This window comes from Alligator sinensis, unplaced genomic scaffold, assembly GCF_000455745.1.
Source record: "Alligator sinensis unplaced genomic scaffold, ASM45574v1 scaffold1177_1, whole genome shotgun sequence".
NCBI lineage: Eukaryota > Metazoa > Chordata > Crocodylia > Alligatoridae > Alligator > Alligator sinensis.
In genome coordinates, this window is record NW_005842120.1 from 2,216,424 (window position 1) to 2,237,581 (window position 21,158).

The following is a 21,158-nucleotide window of genomic DNA, read 5'->3' on the forward strand; positions in this document are numbered from 1 at the left end:
AAAGCCCAAAGAAGCTCAGAAGACAGCAAAGAAGCAATAAACACTTAAAAGTCACAAATAGCATGCTCCTGGGAAAAATGTTGAGAAAGAGCTTTTAGGTCAAGTGCTGGCTGAAAAAGGTTTGAAGCTATGAACAGAGAAGCTGTCACTTTTTACATCATTCCTGTGTGCAGAGAAATAGGAATCTATATAATTTTGTAAACAAACAGGTTCATAGTAAATATACCAACTCCATCATCAGTTTCTTATGCAAATAACCCAGGGGCCCCAGATATTAGCTACCTGACCGGATCCAAAAGGGGTTAAACAACACTTACGTTACATTCATGGTTTGTGCAACTCTCTTGACAAAGGTAAAATTAGCCCTTCACTTCTCATTGTTGGAAGTTTTCAACAGTAAATGCCTAATACAAAAATAAATCATTGTCACGTGGTAAAAAGCTTTGGGCTACAATTGCAAAAGGAAAAACAACAACTTAGTGACATAAGTTGTTAATATTAAAAAAAAATTAAACCTTGTCCTTTATGATTTTGTAGGTGAATATGCTAAAGTGACGAATACCACTGGTGTGAGCCAGGCATAATGCAAGCTGCAATAATATAAGCTTTCCTTACACAGCTGTTTGAGAATTACTTTTCAGAACAGAAACAAACTAAAAGATAATCAGAAACGCATTGAAAGTTTCTTCCTAGGGACAACCAAAAATGTGTGGTTTTGCATGTCTACAATGAACCAAGGTCAATGAATTTTGAGCAGCTGTGCTCAACCTTTTAGCCCCACAGGCCAGATGAGTGGCATGATCTTTCACAGGACTGATGCCCAGAGCAGGCGCCATGCTACTCCAGCCCCATGTGTCCAATCCAGTATGCTGGGTCACACTATCTGGCCCGCCAGGCAATCTGCAGGTTCAGAAATTTGGCAGCAGGGGAGTGGCAATTAGCACTGCCACACTACTTTCCTATCCCCAAACTTTTGGACAGCTGGGGAGTCCAGCAGGCTGGATGTCACAGCTTTGTGGGCCAAATCTGACCTGCAGGGTGGGTGTTGACTGATTTAGACAATCCAGCTGCTGATATTTAACCAGCAGTATAGGTGACAAGACCTCTGGGGAGGAAACCTTAAATAAGGAATTTGAGAATAGCCAGAAGAGCAGTCATGATGAATTCAGGCAAGTTCTGCTAAGAAGTACCATATTTACTAGACTATAAACACACCACCCCCAATAATTAGATTATATATGGAAAATTTATACATTTTCTAGGTATCGAATCTAATTATTAGAAGACTGCTTGAAGTTTCCTATGCATTTTACCCCACTACTTCTTTCCCCTGTGGCCCCTTCTCCCCCTCTCTGAGCACTTGGAAATGAGGGGCAAATTTGAAAACCCCAACTTTAAAATAAACATACCTGTAGTAATTTAGTTCGTCCAGAATTAATGCATTATACCTTTTATGAAATGTACCTGTGCTAACACTTGCATCATTCATAAACACACTTTTAAGCAGCACTTTGTACCTACTTATATAGAGGACAAGCTATGCATGATATTAGTTCAAAACCAAAAGACTCATGATTTACCATACAGTTCATTAGGCTGGGCCCCAGCAGAGTCAACAGCATTTTAAGCCATAGTGACCCCACAGCTGAGGTCACTATGGCTTGAGAGGTTGCAACTTTGAGACAACAGCAGAAGCGCTCATGGTGTGGCCTGTCAGATCCAATGAATCTGCAAAATCTGCTAAATACCTTGTTTACAAGGACATGAAAAAGGAAAGGAAAGAACTGCTCAGCATGTGTGTACACTGCAGATATCCCTGACAAAGGATCTGTGTGTTAATTAATTCCCACTCAGGACTGGAACCGGGTGTTCTTGTCATGAGTCCTGGGATCCTTCGAAAATTTATATTCAAATGAAGTCCAGGGCAACGTGACATGACGGATTCTGGGTGAAATGTTTGGGGCCCCGTTTGGTGATATTTGCCAGACATCTAAGGCTGGTGAAGAAAAAGAAACAATTAGAAATGGGAAAGAAAGGCACAGTTCAGCTGTGGGAGTGAAGAAGTCGTCAAAATATATTCAATGTACTGGCTCATCATGACTTAAAAGAGAGTCAGTGCTAAGGGGGACTGAAAGCAGTTGATGCTACTACATATCTTATTCAGATGGGTTGCACTAACTTAGCCTTGTGATAGGTTCCCATCAGTACGTATGCTCAATATGGTCCATGTGTTTTATAATCATGCTCAGGGTTACTTGCATTTAATCAACTTCATAGTTTATTTCCATTACTAAGCACATGCTGTTTTTTGCAGCAGTTTAATGATATTTAATGGGTTTCCTTATTTGCAAATGTAAGACAACGAGTTTTCCTCCCACGCTGACTGGGGGAAAAACTCATCCTATATTTGAGTAAATATGGTAATATGTAAGTCGATCTCACAAGTTTTAAACCCCACACCTAAAATTTCAAGAGTGAAATAGAAAATCTAATGCAAAGCTAAATAGTATGCCAGACTTTTAAAGCTGAAACTATTTTCATCCTAATTCAATTTTTAAGAATATCACTCCTGGGTCAAGAACTTCCATGTTATGTTTCAGCTGGAAGTAAATAACGGTGATATCATGTGAACTCAATGTTTCTGAAAGGAAACAACACTTGAATAATAACAAGATGCTATATTACAGGCTTCTCTGTTGAAAACAATACCGTACAAGTTTATTTTATATGGAGATCTCAATATGTATACAGCATTTTAGTATTACATGGCAAAAGGCAGGCAAGACCAAGCCACTTTTTTATCTGGCTTATCAATTTGTCTTGTCACATACGGAAGCATCCACTATTTCTTGTACATGGGTCAATTTCTCTACTCATAGGACCAAGGAAACAACTAAACAACTGCTAAAAGCAGGAAAAGCATCTGCTTTTATAAAAAAGAATATTTTCTAGGCTTTAAGACTAACAATAACATTAACAGACGGAAGATTTCAACAGTTTACCATATTTTCTTATATAGAACCCAGGCACCTCTCGCTTCCTCTCTCCTGCAACCTCCCCACCCTGGCCGGTGGATGTTGATTTGTCCAACATCCACCAGCAAGAAAAATGGATTCCCACAGGTCTGAAAATTTGGTGGTGGGGAAGCAGTGGCAATGTTAATCGGCAGCAATTGTGCTTCAAGCACAACAATTATTATAAAAGCAGGGTAACATGCAAACTACAGGGGCTCAATTTCTGATTTCTGTGCATTGTGTGTACCTAGAGAGATGATGTGCTAATTTTTTCTATTTACATTTAATAATCTGTCAAATGTGCATTCTCTCCCTTCAAAATAGCTTGAGTTGTCTGTTCTAAAAATAGATACATATTTTGTACTAATACCACATATGCTATGGATAGTATAACCTATTTTTAACCTCATGTCTTCAAAGTTTATACACATAATAGTTTTGAAACAGGAAATCAGAGCCTATTTCCTGTTTTAACAAGGATAAAACTTGACCAATAGTCACAAGTATTAAACCCTCTTTATTGTCAATTAGTGCATTATTCATCACACAATTTAATGAAAGAGAACAAGTTGCTAGGAACATTATAAAGTTCAAAAAGTCTTTCGCTTTACTTATCAAGACTCTGTAACATAGTTTAGTTGCAGACTCTCAGCCTCCAGCTAAGATTCCTGCAGTTGGCCCTTAAATCACTTTTAGACTTGAAATAACATTAGATTTCCGAACTCAGACATAAATATGCTAGATATTTTCAGTTTTAACATGCATACAGGAAGAATTTGAATCATTTGACAAACTTCACTTTTTGAATTTCTTGCTGCCCACAAGGGACAGATCAGATATTTATATTCCCAAAACTTATTACTAATAACCACCTGATAAATGGCTTAAATAAAGCCAGGAATGGCTGTCTTTTTTTCTAGATATTCAGTCAAGAAGATTAGGAATTTTCTTCTGGAAATCCCCAAAAATCAGCTGAAGGATTTGTTTTGAGCTAAGCTGAGCAAAACTATTTTTCTGTTTATAAAAATCAGATAACTATAGGGTTTTACTAAATTCTCCATGTTCAGCCTAAACTCCTACTATCTCTAAATACACAAATAACTCTAAATCCCCACAAATTATCCATTGGAGGAACCTTACCTTGCGGGAAGCATAGGTAAACTAGGATGGAAAGGTTTAACTTAGAAGTGGTGACAGAATGCTCCCATGGAAAGATTAATTACTCTCCCAGAAGTAACAAAACTTGGCCTATAAAACATAACCATATGTGGAAAGAATATTTATAAATGTGGGTTAGTGCCTTAGCAAAATACACCAAGGTGGGTCTAGGTGTCAGTGGTACAGTCTGAGCTGCTGGCTCTTCCACAGAAAATTCTATTTGCTAAATTGAGAAATTCTTTAAAATAGAGATTTATTAAGAGTGGATAAAAAGCAGGGAGACGAGTGTGAAACCCAATTTAGTTTCCAGCAGCACATAGGCCTTAAGCTGTGGATGCTCAGAATAAAGGGAGCCAGTAAGTTCTCCCCTTGGCCACTTCCACTCCGAGTTGCAAAATTCTCATACTCCGAGACAAAAGTAAAAACAAGGTTTCTAACGACTTAAATTTCTCTATCTTCCTCTGTAAAGCTCTCCAGTGTGCACATATAAGGAGGAGAAGGAAACACCAGAGGAGTTGTAAACCATGGACTGAGCATGCAGAAGAGTCTCTTTTGTGACTAGAACCATTAAGAAGGAAAAAGTCAGATCGACCTCCACATCCCCTGGTGTCACCCTTCCTACCACTTCCCAATGTTAGAGCAGCTCCTCTCAAGCAGGCTCAGCTCCAAGTCAAGACAAATGGTGCTTCAAGTTGCTGTAAATACTGTTTCACAGCCCTAAAGCAGTGCTGTTACACTGCTGTAGAGGAGGATACTGTGAGTGGGACAGAAGAAACACCTGAACAACCCCCACCCCACACAAAGTGCCAGTCATCTACCTTGTAATCCTCCCTAACTAGCAGCATCAGCTTCCTCAACCCACAAAACATCCAAGAAGATCACCCTGAGATGCCAGAGAGATGGTGACTTCCTGGATGATTATTAGGATATACTGCGTTTCACTAACTAAAAAGAGGGTAAGATTTATTATACTAGATTATTTTTAGGGCTTAGTTTTTTGATCTGCATACAGTATTCAATTTAAGTTGGTCTATGATTTTGGTCGTCCGGATAGTTTTAAATATTATAGTATATTGTATTAGAAAACACACACAGAGAAACAGATTAAGGAGAACCAGCCCATTATAGAGGTGTTATGATCCCACTAGCAGGGCAGACAGGTATGTATATTAACTTCCAGTCCCAAAATTTAGGAAGGTTTCTCTTATTCAAAGACAAACCACAAACCCATTTCCCCTTCCACACCCACTCCAGGAAAAGAACCTACTTGGGTACATGAATATTAGAAGTCATTACAATAATACCCAAGTCTCGTGTAATCAGTAGATCTCGAAGCATTTTGCAAATTCAGTCAGTATAATTTTTCCCAATTTACAGAATGGGAAAGTGAAGTACAGAGGGATGAAATGACCTGCACAAAGTCACACAGCAAAGTTGTGGCAGAACAAAGAACCCAGGTCTCCTAAGCCCAGTTGAGTGCTCTGTCCACTAGACTAGTATGTAATTTTGTGAGTGAAGTTTTATAATATGGAGCTATTTTTCCTTATTAGTTGTATGTGAACAAAAAGTTTTATTTCCCATTCATACATTATTACTAATTGAAATCTTAAAATTAATCCGCTGCCAGAGTTGGAAACATCATAACATGTAATCACTAACAGGGTTGGTTTCATTAGCATTCTAATAACTTTGAGTTATGACCAGCATGCTTTTTAACTTCCTTAAGGATCTTCTGTGATTTAGATGCTAATTCAATTTTGTCTTGATTTGTCACTGACATAATTAAGACCAGAAAAAAACAAACATCCAAGGCATTGTTCTTCCAGTAAACATGACATACTATTCCTACATTGTTATATATGCCTTCTACAATGGTGGCACAAATCAAAACATGTAATTACAAACTCTTAATATTACATTTCCAAGAGATTCTGTAAATTAAAACTCTGAGCACTCAGGACTTGATCCAAAACACAATTAAGTCAAGGGCAGTGTTTCTAATGACTTCTATGAACCCTGAATCAGGCCTTTAGTTGCTCCAAATCCATAAATCATCAACCCATATGCACAAAAAACCATTAGATGCAATGCGAGATTGAAGGACAGTGAGCAGTGGAAGAGCTGTTCTGGACTGTGGATCAGCAAGAGCCCTATTAAATGTTACAAAGTATTGGTATTAAGCAGCTGTGCACTGAGCCTGAAAAAGTAGTACCACAAGCTCTCTTCTGCCTCAAAGAAGTGAATGAAACAAACAGAAACAGTGGTTATGCTGTTGCACCTCATAGAATCATAGATAATTAAGGTTGGAAAGGGACCTTGGTAGGCCATCTAATGGACAACATACAGGTGACACCTCAAGTTGCTGGAGAAGTACTATCAACCCTGCCTGCAGAAGATTCTTCGAATCCAGGGGGAAGACAGATGCACATGCATTAGCATCCTCTTGCAAGCAAACACAGTGAGCACTGAGGCAACGATCATCCAACATCAACTTCACTGGACCAGCCATGTCATCCAGATGTCCGACTCCGGACTGCCAAAGCAAGTTTCATTCTCCCAGATCAGTCAAGGATTATGTTCAAGAAGAGGGCAGAGAAAGGGCTTCAAGGACATCCTCAAGGCCAACTTGAAAAAAATGCAACACAGACATCACCTTATGGGAAACTATCTCCCCGGACTGCCCCAAACGTAGGAAAAGCCTGTTGCAAGGATCTTAGTACTTTGAAGCCTCGTGATGACAACAGGATATGGAAAAGCAGGAGCAGCAGAAACAGTGCGTTGTGGACTGAACCAAGAATCCAGAGATACCAACCCAGTATGGAAACATGTGCCCAAGTTGTAACAGTCTGTCAATCCCAGATTGGCCTTGTCAGCCATCTTCAGAACCACAGATAAGGCAATCATGGAAGACAATCATCCTCAACTGCGAGGGATTGTTGATGATTAGTGAGAAAGTTTTTTCTAATATTTAACCTAAACTTCCCCTGCTGCAACTTGAGACCATTGCTCCTTGTTCTGTCACTTGCCACCATCAAGTCTAGCTCCATCCTCTTTGTAACCATCCTTCAGGTAGTTGAAGGCTGCTATTAAATCTCCTGTCTTCTCTTCTCTAAACTAAATACGCCAAAGTTCTCTCAACCACTCCTCATAAGTCATGTACCCCAGGCCCTTAACCATTTAAACATTACAATATGTATGACCTTAACATGGCTAAAGTACAGTTGATTTCTGTAGCAGTACCTAATGACTATCAATAAATCCACCTCACTTCACTGCTTCTGAGCTAAGGGAGCAAACAGGGAAAGCAAATAGGGCAGTTTGCAAACAGTTCACTGTGAGCAAGAGGAAGACAAATCAGATCTTGCTCTGAGAAGGTGAGCAAGCCAGGGATGCCTGTGTGCTTGGTTTGCTGAGTGTTTGTTTGATGGACTGTGTGTTTGGGAGTGTGCTCGGAGCAGCTGGGAGTGCTGCCAGCTAAGTGATTGCTGCCTGTGTCTGACAGAAGGCCTAACAAACAGACAGAGCCAGTCTGGGCTCAGCAGGGTATAAAAGGAGACTCCTCAAGAGACCAGGGAATGAACAGGACAGTTTGCAAGTCAGTTTGCTATTTGGGTCTTTGAAGGGGAGCCTTTAACATAAGCTCTTTCTTTTAATTAAGAGTAACTAACCTACATATATTTAGTGTAAGCAGGTAAAACTCAGGAGTTAGACCAATACTTAAGCCTCACCTCAGTTCCTGGAAAAATTATGGAGCAGGTCCTCAAGGAATCAATTTCTAAGCTATTAGAGGAGAAAGTTGTGATTAGGAACAGTCAGCATGGATTCACCAAGGGCAAGTCATGCCAGACTAACCCGATTGCCTTCTATGATGAGAAGACTGGTTCTGGGGATGCGAGGAAAGCAGTGGACAAGATATACCTTGACTTCAGCAAGGCTTTTGATATGGTCTCCCACAACAGTCTTGCAAGCAAGCTAAGGAAGCACAGATTGGATGTATGGATTATAATACAATTCATTTCAACAGGATTGCGAGCTGTACTTGGAAAATGCAACTCTGCTCCTAGAGATCTAATAACTTGCCAAATCAAAGGCACTCTATCCCCTTCCCTTGTTAAGTTATATAGTTTAATTTTGCAAATTGAGCTATTTTTTCATCCTCTGTCAGAAAAAGTTTACCAAAACAGTGAGCCATCTGACCATTACATTCTATATAAATATTATTTCTCAACCATAAATTTTTGAGAGGTGCTAAATTTACAGATGCTGACCATGATCCATCTAACCATGATTCGGAATGGTGCAGGGAAATATCAGGAAGTTGTAACTTGTTTTATTACTTACCTGCAGTGTCATTTAATCTTGTACTTAGAATAAAGTCCCACATTTGCTATCATCTGATACCATTAGCAGTATTTTTACTTTTAATATCTTATAAACATAGCTGCCAACAGAAACTGAATATGCACTATGATGAGAATTAAAATACCTCATGTATTTGTCAAGAAATGGTACATGCCAGGAGATTTCTGCCTCCAAATTTTGTAAAGATAGGGAAGTATTTTACTACCTCATTGATGTAATAAATATTTGTGCCATATCAGTAACTAGATATAATATGAAAAATAGAGATGTAATTCTCTTGCACTTTTCCCCTACTCTCCCAACTATCATTATCTTACATACATTAATGTAAAAAAAAATGTTCAGGTCAATCGCAGAGCAGTTTCGGTGGTCTGAGATATTAAATGCTTTGCCCACCCTCTTTGACAATACTATTAAAGGTCCTAGACTCTAATAAGCTTACTGTCAGGTCTTCCTCAAATCATCTCAACCATACTGTTTTTCGTGTAATCTCCAATAATCAGCAATACCTTTTCCACTCCACTGCAACTGCTTTGTAGTATCCACTGATTTAATGACCTCTTCATGAATTTTCAGGATCTGTCACTCTGTCCTCATGGTTCTCTCTCTTTCTCTGCCATTTATGGCATTATTAGTTTTAATCTTCTTTGAATCTCTCCCTACCTTGGCTATTGATACATCATCTCTGATACTTTCAGAAGGATCTGAATGCAACTTCAGCACCTCCTCCCCTGTCCTACCCACTAAGAGACTTCCAGGGTGCTCTTTTTTTCCCCTCTTATCCCTTTGGGTGAGCTCATCCTCACAGTTTCAACTACTGTCTTCACATTTGCCAGTCTACCTTTTCACTCCTAATCTATCATCGTCCATTTGGTTCTACTTCTCAGCAAAAAAGTATCACAATCATCTCCTTCTAGCTGTTCTGCTGCCCACTAATCCTTCCCCCGACATCCAGGACAGGAACTGCTGCTATTTCTTTCCCTCTAATAATCTCTAGAACAGGGGTTGGCAACGTTTTTGGGCAGAATGCCAAAAACACCTGCAACCTCAACTTGTATGATGTTGGTATGCTAGGGGCAGACAGTGGGGGAGCCATGAGGGGCACAATCCTTGGTATGGCAAAACAGTCCCAATCCCTTCCTTGCCATCCACCCAAGGCACATGTGCCAAGCAAAATGCCTTCATGTCCCGCACTCTGGCACCTGTGCCAGGGGTTGCCTACCCCTGCTCTAGAATCAACCTGTCCTGTCTCCAGGCCCTAGTCACTTTCTGCTTCCCTTATTGCAACCTTCTACTCCCTCTCTAGCCTGACCCAAACATCACCCCATCACTTACTCCTTTAGAACTGCTGTTGCTGAATGAATTGCTCTGATTTCTTCACCCATCTTTCAAGCCCTTTTTTTCCCACTGCATCAAGTTCAGACTTCTCTTCCACTGTCTGTTTCTACTTACCTGCTCTTAGTTCTATTTCCACTAGTGTTGTGGTTGACACACATCTCCCTCTTGGCCCTTATGCATGGAACATCCCTGTGAATTGATTTATAAGACCAGTTTCCTCCCCTTCTTCTCTAGATCTCTCTGCAACACTTACTTCTTCTGTAAAACCCAGAGGGAAGCAGCCACAATCTCTGAAGGCAAAGTTTACCAGACAGTTGAGAAGAGCTCCTCCCCCATCCCTTCTCCTTACTGAAACTGTTTAATACCTATGCTGCATCACCAGAATTATCGTCATAATTGCCCTACTTCCTCGCTCCCCCCTTACTTGCTTATGGCACTCGAGGTTTGTAATTCATCTGAAACTTGGCTGCAGACTCTCTGGTCATTTCTACATCAGTGTGTGTATGGGACTAAGTGCAAGGGGACTTCTAAGTGTTATCGCAATAGAGAACATAATCATTAACAGGACCAGATGCCAACTGGCATATCAAGCAGTGCACTCTTTTGTCCATTAAACAGGAAGGATAGTCAGGATGTTTAACTGTGCAGTTTTTTGGTAAGCATATCAAAGCCTGTACTTTACCAGTCTTCTTAAAATAGCCAATGTCCAAACTAGTTATGAATCTTGCCACCCTAAATATGGTAAAAAATAACCCTGTGATACAGGTTGGCTGGACCTTTTAAAAGGAACCACATGCTGTGTTCAACCCATGTGGTAAGATCAAGGATCAGGTGATCTTTGAAGATCACCCAATCCTCACAGTCCCAACCATGGGATCTGGACCTCAGCTCCCCTTAAAAGGGCCAGTCATACAATGAAACTCTCCCACAAAATGTATTTGTTATTTGTCACTCTGAGAGGACAAGTGACTGTAATCTGTGAATGACATGTGAAAATCTTCTACTTATAAACCGTTGTTTAGTTTAGGGGTGCTCAACCTATGCTGCCCTGTGGGATGGATGAGTGGCACAGGGCCACACTGCAGGCCTAACTGCATGTGCCAGCCATGTCTTCTGACCTGCAGGGCACCACACAGGACCTGACATTTGGTGGTGGTGGAGTGATGGCATCATTAATTGCTGCAGGAGCCACAGTAATTAACGCTGCCACTACTTCTCCACTGCCAAATTTCCTGAACCACATGGAGCCCCATGGGATTGCAGCTTGAGCACCGTGGGTGCCCCTCCATTTAGCACCTCCTGGGCATGTCTACCTAGAACACTTAACAGGGCCCAGCAGCAGCACCAGTCAGGCTGGCCCTTAAACCAGAAGCAGGGTATTCGTGTGCAAATGGTGCTAGGCAGAATAATTAGCATGGGAGTGGACTAACTGCCACTCAACTACTTCCTATTTAGGAGGCTACCCACATGTAACAGCAAAGTGTACTTCAGGGCACTGCAGTGAGGCTCTATAAGCTTACTATCTGGACATGGCCTAAGATGCCACCTCCTATTTAGAGAACCCATAGGTTATTCTTTTAGCATGGCAGACAGCAATCCTAGAGTCAGCTTCTCCATTGTGGGCCACACTTTGAAATGAACTATGGCTTTCTCTCTCCTGTTGCTTATATCAGATCAGATGAAATGGGTTGTCCTCTCCAAAAATAATTCCCAACAGAATAAGAGCATATCACTTCACAACTCATCACAGAAGGTCTGAAAGTGCTTTCTTTGTGAACAGGAAAAACAACAGGCTGTAGCATGTTGACCTTTCCTCCAGATGGGTCAGCAAACAACAGAGCCAGTATTTACGAGATTTCAGGGCTTGGGCAGCTCAGAAGTCTGTGCATATTTTCCTTTGGCTATTCCCCTATAACAGCATTAAAGATGCAACTTGCGGGAGCAAATGCTTATATTTCACAGTGATTTAATCAAAGCTAAAAACACTGCAAAGGTAATAGCTGTAAAAATAGGTTGGTAAGAATAATTTCCTAAGGACAGTAAAACAAGTTTAACTTGTAAACCTCACTTACATACTTGTGCAGTAAGTGGAACAGAACAACAAAAAAATGTGGCTCAGCAAACGTGAGAAAGTACAAAACTGCAATGACTTTCTGGGTGGGGGTGGGTAGAATCGCATACACTACAAACTCTAATAATTCTCCACCCAAGCATTACTAGTGAATGACCTCACTGGTTTCCTAAACATCCTCCAACGGCCTTCCTGCCTTCTCTCTGTACAGCCAAGCAATGATGTCAACAATCCACCTGTGAGAGTGATGTAGCCCCCTGGGTCAAGGTCACAGGGAACAGAGATAAAAGCCGTGCCAGTGTTAATTAAATATACCTCCTGTTTTACTGCTGATTTCCTCTGATAAAGCACAGTTCATTTTTCCTGGAAAGACTTCCACACTACAAGGGGACCAGAGCCAACCATAACACAAAGCAAGCACTGTTTGGAGAACATGAAGACAGTGTAATGTGCTTGGGTTATAAAAGAAAATGTCTCCCGTATCAGTGCTAGGTTTAATATGAATTGCATTAATTTGCACATTCTAATGATACGTTAAATCATGTGTGTTTGTTATTGCAGGCAAATGCTCTCTCAACAATAATTATTACTGTATTTACTAGAATTCAAGTTGACTTTAAATTTAAGATGACCCACAATAATTAGATTCTATATATGGAAAGTTATAAATTGGGCATAACGTCCATGTTCAGAAACTAATTAATTGTTGGAGGGGTCTTTTAAATTCGTCCCCGCTACCACTGCTGTGGGGAAAGCAGCAGCAAGGGTCATGAAACATGGAAAACAGGTGGAGAGGGGCCATGTGTCCTGACTCTGCCCCTTATTCCTCCACACCCCCCCCCCCCCCCCCCACCACTCCTTCCCCCCCCCATTTTTCGCCCACTTGACTTGCCTCTCCTCCCAGTGTTTGCATCCGTGCAACCTCCAATGGTTGCTGTCCTGGCCACTTGCTTCCCTGTGCTGCCTGCCACCCCTGCCACTTGCCTCCCTCACTGCTGCTTACCCTATGCAGTAGCACTGGCCCCAGCCACAGACAGGCATCAGTGGCAGCCCTGGCCTGGGGCAGGCAGCAGTGGGGGTGTAATCTCCTCAGCACTGCCCCACTGCATGAGCCATCTTGAACAAGTGCAGTCCTGCTCAGCTACAGCTGCAATGACAGCTCTAACCCTGGCCCTGGCCTGGGGCAGGAGGCAACTGGCCCCAGGTCTGGGTTGGGGCTGGAGCAACCACCTGCCCTGGGCTAGTATTAAATATAAGATGATGTCCCCCTGCCCCACCATGGGGGGAAAAAACCCTCATTTTAGATTCAAATACATACAGTACTTTTCTTTCCAAGAAAGGTCTTCCATATTAAGTCTGTTCTTCTTAAAGAGCACTGAGCTGTGACAATTAAACCAATTATAAATGCTTTTTGCATTAAAACAATTAACAAATACTAGTAAACAGGCTCATATAAATGGAGTACCACATTTTGAGATTAGAATTTGATGTTCGACACTCAATTAGAATTAAAATTATTACTGCAGTTTCAGTAAATGTGCTGTATCATATCATGTATTGTGCAATACTGTGTGTGGCCTCAGGCGCTATGTAGTTTAAAGGCTCCATATCCCCTCACTAATTAATCCAATAAAGAACAAAAGAAAAAAATTCTCTATGATGCAGTTCTTGTCTATAAGCTACTTTGATCTGGTATAAATATGGGATGCTTTCCCCAAGTACTAATCTTAAGAATTTCTATAGTAGCCACTGTTATAGCATTTCATTACTAGTTACTTTGAAGATAGTGACAGAAGTCCGCAACATTTGTCTACTTCAATTTTTTCTCATTCCCTATGTATTTTTAGTCAGACAATGTTTTCAAAGAGCTCACAAAGAAAACGATCAGATGCAAATTCAGTGACTCTGGAATATATTTTTGTTTAAAAAATAGTCTCACTTGCACAATTTAATAATACCCACAACTCTCACAGTTTAATCAATGAAACGGACAAATTTGCTAGACAGCAAAGTACATTCAGAGTGCAGAACATCTGGCTGAGGCAAAATAGAAGAGTGCATTCAAAACTAATGTTACACTTCTTATTATAAAAGTTGTTTAATGACATTCATAATCTTTAGCTGTGTAATATGGACCAGTGCTAACATTACACTCGTGTTTTTAGAAATCTGATCCAGGGCTCCAATCGATACTAGCAATATAAAATCTCCACAGCACATTTTAGACTCTTAAATATACATTTATTTTAATCAGTTTCAGTTATTTTCAACATAACAGTTTTATAGTTTCACTTTATTTCATATATTCATTCCTAGTTTTGTAAACTAAGAATTACAAAAGGAACATGACTTGTCCAGAGGCTAACATCACCATTTGGATTCTGTCATGTGGATAACATTTTGCTTCGCAAGCTCACAAGCATCAACAATTCTTTAAAGGGAGCAGACAACACTATTATGAGATGTCAAAAGCTTATGAAACAATGTAAGCAATACTAGACAAAATGGTTAGCAACATATTATAGTTTAAAAAATAATTGCTTTCCTAAATCCCAGCAAAAAAAAAAAAAGGAAGAAAAACCATTGAGCAATAAACCAATTATTTTAAGATGGGGCTTGACAAGCTTATGAAGTATAAGACGGCTTTGATTCAATGACTTACAGGAGAGATGTCCAACTTCTCAGTGGCTGGCAGCTGGAGCCTGCACAGGGGACAATAATGCAGGCCCCCTTCTCCCTGGCAGCCCTGCACCACTGTTGCACAGTACAAATAAGGCCTCCTTAGCCCTTCCCCCACCGCTCCACCAGGCACCCGGGCAGCTTCCCGCAACCTATCAGCCATGGACTCCTGAGTGCCATACAGCCCCTTGGGGCAGGCACAGGAAGCAGGAGCTAGAAGCGGGAAGCTCAGAGTCCCTGGTTTCTGCTGCAGCCAGAACAAGAGGCAGAGTGGTGGCCAGGTAGGAGCCTGGGGACTGTAGATTGGCCTCTTGTGGGCCAGATATGCCAGCTGGACAGCCCTGACCTAAGGAAGTTCTTCCCAGACCTATGAACCTATTTAGCCAATGCGATTCTTTTAGCCAAACAGAACCCAGTGTCCATCCCTTTAAGATGGTAAACCCTTGGACTCTCTGTTTATACAGTTCCTAGCACAATACAGTCTCTATAATCTACTAGATACAGAATAATAAAAAGTACATACACTAATTTTGCATGTAATCCACAGGATGTCATTTGGTTCTTGATATGAAACAGAGCTGCATGGAAGACTAATTCCCAGTAAAGATAGGGTTCCACATTCATAGGTACTTTTCAATATCTCCTCTAATGGGAGAAACCGCTTACGTAAATGTGTCCACCTAACAACCCAAATTTTGTTTTCAGGTTAGAAACTGGCAGTTACCCCAACTGAGTAATTACCGAAAAAGGCACATATGAGCCCTTTTTCTGGCTACCACTGGTCCTGTGCCCATCACTACTTCCAGTACTGATGAGAGTCTGCATAGGATATAGATTTATGTGGTGGAGTTATGGTTAGTATGTGCTAAATCACCAATACATCACTTGTTACTAAAATCAACCCCAGAAAATCCATCTCTCCAGCAATCTAAAGAGCTGCATCTCCAACGGACCTAAAGGTGAACCTTTCCTTTCCTTCCTGCCCCAGCTTTTGGGTGTATACAGTTCAAGGTTGAATATGGCACACTCAGAGAAGAGAACCTTCACTTAGATCATTCTACTCCCAGTAATTAGAATATCAAGCATCTTCATTTCCCAGTTGGACACTGTGATCTCTTCCTTTTTAAATTCCAAGCAGCCACTGTAATGCACAACTGGTGGAGGCACTTACTGTGGTCATATACATAGAAAGCAGACCCCCAAAGGCAAGCCCCAGTGACACAGTTTCTTGAATTCCAGGAACATTCCTGGTCAGAAACTACTTCCTTCCTTTTTTCTAACACTTAATTGTTACAGAGGGAATTTAAAACAAGTTACACATCTCTTAGCCATTCCCCAGTGGCCTGCCATGTAAGGAAATCAGGCTGGGCTCTGGGAAAATGAGATAACACCAAAAGAGTGTTGTCTTCCGGAAATGCAATCACTTTTGTCCATTTTCCATGAATCAGCTACATGACTAGTAATAACTCATGCCCTGAGATGTCAGAAGCTGTCCAATTGTTGTTCAGAAACAAGATACATGGCTGGCAGAATTCATCAACCATATATCAAAAGCATGCTGTACAGGAAGTGAGAAGAACGTGTTATAAGCTTTGTACTTGTATCCTTTACTCTTAAGGAATGCATAGGAAGAGAGCTCCTACAATTATCAGATGCAAAAGTTACTCCTCCAAATGCAGTGAGGAATACTTTTTAGAACCATACACTTTTACATTCCCATATGAGAAAGCAGATTGCTATTATTTCCATAGTTAGAAATCCACTCCCTTCCCATTTTCTCTCTCTCTCTTTTTTTTTTGTGAAGCAAGAAGAGACAGTCAGATATACCTCAATCTAATGATACACTTTTGCTAACTTCTGCTAACAGAGAAACTGGACCTTTTCAGCCTCCGCAAGAGAAGGTTGAGAGGCGACCTTGTGGCTGCCTATAAGTTCATCATGGGGGCACAGAAGGGAATTGGTGAGTTTTTATTCGCCAAGGCGCCCCCGGGGGTTACAAGAAATAATGGTCACAAGCTAGCAGAGAGCCAATTTAGACTGGACATTAGGAAGAACTTCTTCACAGTTAGAGTGGCCAAGGTCTGGAACGGACTCCCAAGGGAGGTGGTGCTCTCCCCTTCCTTGGGGGTCTTCAAGAGGAGGTTAGATAAGCATCTAGCTGGGGTCATCTAGACCCAGCCCTCTTTCCTGCCTATGCAGGGGGACTTGATGATCTATTGAGGTCCCTTCCGACCCTAACATCTATGAATCTATAAATCTATGAACATTTTTGCTAACTAAATACAGTAAAGAATACTCTGTTGCAGTACTTCCTAAACTTTTCCTCAGCATGACCCCATTTTCTGAGCATGCCCCCTCACTCCCGACCCTCCCAAGTGCCCTTCACTCTCCACTCATAGGCCCCTGGCCCTGCCAGTGCCCTTCACTACCCACCTATAATCCCCTCCCCCACCCCCACCCCTACTGGTGCCCCTCCCCCAAGACCCACAGCCCCCACCCCCCCAGCCCTGCCAGAAGGGGCCCCCCAGCTACTAGAGCTATGAGACCAGGGCTGTGGGACTATGGCCCAGAGCCCCCTTCTCCCGCCCACCAGCAATGTCCAAGCCCCAGCTTCAGCTCATGGGAGGTGGTGGCTGCTCCAGCCGGAGTGGAACATGAAGCTCAGCTTCTCCCACCCTCTTCCCCTGTGGGCAGCACAGCCGGATTAGAGCCCATTGGTGGGGAGAAGAGTAGGGAAGATGCAGGTTGTCTGTGGCGGGCTCAGGGCTCCTGGGCTTTCCAACTTTTTTCTCCTTCAAAGGAGAAAATCTGTACTTGTTTTTGCAACCCCATTTTTTATGGGGTTGCAAACACAAAACTCCAATGGTGGGCACTGTTGCTCTACTGGAAGACCGATGAAAAAGCCTTTTCATGTGAATTTTCAAGCCTATTCATCTAAATTCAGCAGGTTCTATATATAAAGCTAGAGCAAGCTGGCAAAACTCATTTTCAGTGGCAATTAGGTGCCTAACTCCCTTAGTTTTACTTGAAGATGCCAGATAATCATACACTAGTATGTAGCTACCTTTATAAATTACATGTTCAAATTCATTTGACGCGCATACATGTTTTATTACATTAACCCGATTCTTTTTGTCCTACTAAGTTTGGAGCCAAAAGGCACAGAAGACCAAAAATTAAATTTTGAAACATGAACTGTGACAACTTATATGAAATAACAAATGAAAACTCAGCTGGCTATACAAGTTCTGTTGCTCTCAATAAGTAAAAATACGTCCCAAGACAGCGTGTTAAAGAAAGGAGAGAAATTTCTGGTCTGATATGTCACTCACCGTTCCTACCAACGGGTACATAAATCCAGCTCCAATGCTGGCCCGCACGTCACTGATGGGCAGAATGAAGCCAGTTGGAACGCCTTTCCTTTCAGGCTGGTGGGAGAGGGACAGGTGAGTTTTTGCCATACAGACTGGCAGATTTCCAAATCCCTGCCAGAAGAAAGAAATGTTACTAAGGTTATGCTACCTAGTTTACAATAAAGAAAACAATAATCAACTCCACTTCATTATGTCACCAATATCTTCCATAATCTGAGAATGCCCCAATAGTGTTAAATAATTTTAGGAAGGTTAGAAGTTAACAACTGATAAATGCAGAGAATGTTTTTGTCTATTTTTTAAGAATAACTACTGCAATTGAGCTCTAACCACAGCAAGAATAGAGGCTCTTTTAGGGCAAGGGTCTCAAAGATATGGCTCACAGAGTCCTATCCTTCAGCCTGCAGTACTGCCTCTGGTTCATGGACCAATGTGTTGCATGCAGCATGCACTGACCCTGGCCCTATCCACTGCATGTGGACTGTGCCTGGCACGGGCTGCACATCGCATGGGGGCTGGAGCCAGTGCGTGCTGCATGCAGTATGTGGAGCTTGTCTGGGGAGTGTGCCACATCCAGCACGTGCCCCAGAATGGCCCCATGTGCCATGCTGGGCTGGGGCTGCATGTGGCACATGGGGTTGGTCTGGGGCACATTGCATGTGGTACCTGCACTAGACTGGCCCTGTGGACTAGATCTGGTATGTAGGGCTGGTCTATGGGCCCAATCCAAGATTGGCTTTGTACCCTTCATACTCTAATAACATTCTCCATCTCTCCTGCTGGAATTGTTCTACTCTAGAAAACTCAAGATTCACTGGACCAGAGAAAAAGTGAGCAAGAGTAATCATGACTCTGTAGCCTAGTGGTTTGGGGACTTTCCTAGGAAAGGAGAGACTGCGTTTTGGGCTCTATTTCAAGGACTGTTCATTTGAGTCCATGGCGTTTTCCATACATCACTGAAAAGTAGACCCCAGCATCTAATCTCTCTCTCTCTTCCTCCATTTCTGAATGAAAGCAGTAACCCTAGCTGCTGTGCTTTGTTCAGAGCCCACAGCTGTAGGTATGCTCTGTCTGACTAGATCAGGCTCCTCAGGGGACATAGGCAGGGGAACAGCCAAATGTAAGCATGAGAGAGTACCAACAAGATGCTTATCTTTAAAACAAGACTGGCACAGTTTGGGACATATGTAGAAGTAGAGATTTTATTAGAGAACTTTACCAGTCAAAACCTAGGAACCTACAAACTCTCAGGTGCCTAAAAAATGAAGCAATGCCTTTGAAGATATTGCTCATGGGTTTCAAACAGAGCTAATAATTATAGAAGCTTGTTTTCCATATAGATATTCAAGGCCATTATTAAAAGGTTTGCTTTTTAAAGATATCTGAACTTCTACATCTAGTTCTCTTGTTAAGAGTACATGACTACAGCATCCATCTCTTCTAGGGTTTAACCAAATTAATCAGCAGAGACACTATACAATTCAAATTAGCAGGCAAATATAGCTGATGTGGTGATCACTCTAGAAAGTCTACTCATTGTTCTCTGACTCAAAAATTTTCTAGAGACACTGATGTAAACAATGTAACTGAAGGAGAAGAAACAACCACCAAAAATATAAAAAGTCATACTAACCAAATAGCTCATAGAAAATAGTGTGAATGAAGGGGAAATCTGCACATTTAGTTGGGCACATGATTTCCTGTTTTTATATGCACCAATACTCACAGGGAGGGGTTACAAATATAAACAATCATTTGTATGTAAAAACTGGGCAAATACAAACCACAGTGGAAACTATTCAGTGAGATGTGCCTTTTCAAGCACCAATACCCACATTTGCACAGCACTGTTCTGTGACTGCCCTGAGCAGAACTTGAATATTTATGTGAACACATCATTACTTCGTTTTTAGAAAATTTGGCTCTATTTCTAGATCTGGTCACCTTAGCTTCCGAACTGATTAAGAGCTCCTTAGTGATCAGTACGACAATTAAGTAAAGGTACACAAACATATAACAGCCACTTGTATTCAGGAGATTTAAAGAGATACTTATAAAAAAGGCTGAAAAGCCTTGGTACAAACAGCACCAATGACATGCAATCTACTTAGTAGTAACAAATGTCTTAATAACAAATGGGAAGACAGAAGAAATAATCATGTGAAAAACAGCTGATTCATGTGTTGTGATTCAGACATCAGCTTGGAAAATCATAATCAAATGCACGTGCATAAGATATCTGTCAATGAAAAGCTAAATGTATTACATTCTCTCAAATATTAAGCAATATCAGGCCAAGATTTGGCTAACTCTTCAGCACCTTCCACCCTGTGGAGATATTTACATTGTTGCAAAGCACATCTGAAATGCTAAATGCTGATTTGGTAATATTTTACACCCTCTATGCACCCAGTTTGCAGAGTTGTAAGATGTAAGGCCACGGCCAACCATGTCCAACGTGTTTAGCATGTCTTTTTACCTGTCGGCTGTAACGATCGATTTGTGTTTGTGCTGTAGGAGACAACTCTATGTCCTGTGCTCCATAGACCTTCTGGGCAATGATCCTTATTTTTTCAACAATAGGAAGCTGTGGAATAAAGAAAGATAACAAAATATTTATACACATAAGAGTGAACTGCATCCCATGTGCTGAGCTTTTGTCTTTGTGGTTAGATTTATTCCCAAGATTATAGAGGTTTCTCCTCTGGAACAGAAGCAGGTGTGGGGCTCTGAAGGTGATAGGTGTACTATACAGGAGATGGGGTTTTGGGAACAACTGGTGGATTTACCAAGGGCAAGTCATGCCTGACTGCCTTCTATACCAAAATGACTGGCTCTATGGATGCAGGGAGTGCAGTGGACATGATATACCTTGACTTTAGCAAGGTTTTTGATACAGTCTTCCACAACATCCTTGCAAGCAAGCTAAGGAAGCATGGGTTGGATGAATGGACTATAAGGTGGACAGAAAACTGACTGGATCATTAGGCTTAACAGGTAGTAGCAATCTATAGCTCAATGTCTAGCTGGCAGCAGGTATCAAGTGCAGTACCCCAGGGGTCAGTTCTGGGGCTAGTTTTGTTCAACATCTTCAACAGTGACCTGGAAGATGGGATGAAGTGCACTCTCAGCAAGTTTGCAAATGACACCAAGCTGGAAGAA

At 41.5% G+C, this 21,158-nt stretch overlaps 1 protein-coding gene across 1 annotated transcript in view; it reads right to left on the reverse strand.

Moving 5' to 3' along the window:
- LOC102380169 (monofunctional C1-tetrahydrofolate synthase, mitochondrial-like) overlaps positions 1-21,158 on the reverse strand; it is a 163,744-nt gene that overhangs the window by 58,861 nt on the left and 83,725 nt on the right. Inside the window, exons 7-8 of the mRNA XM_014520477.2 lie at positions 20,476-20,583; positions 17,955-18,107 (exon numbers count right to left, since the gene is read on the reverse strand). Of these exons, the coding sequence (XP_014375963.1) occupies positions 17,955-18,107; positions 20,476-20,583 (261 nt within the window). The remainder of the gene's footprint in view (positions 1-17,954; positions 18,108-20,475; positions 20,584-21,158) is intronic.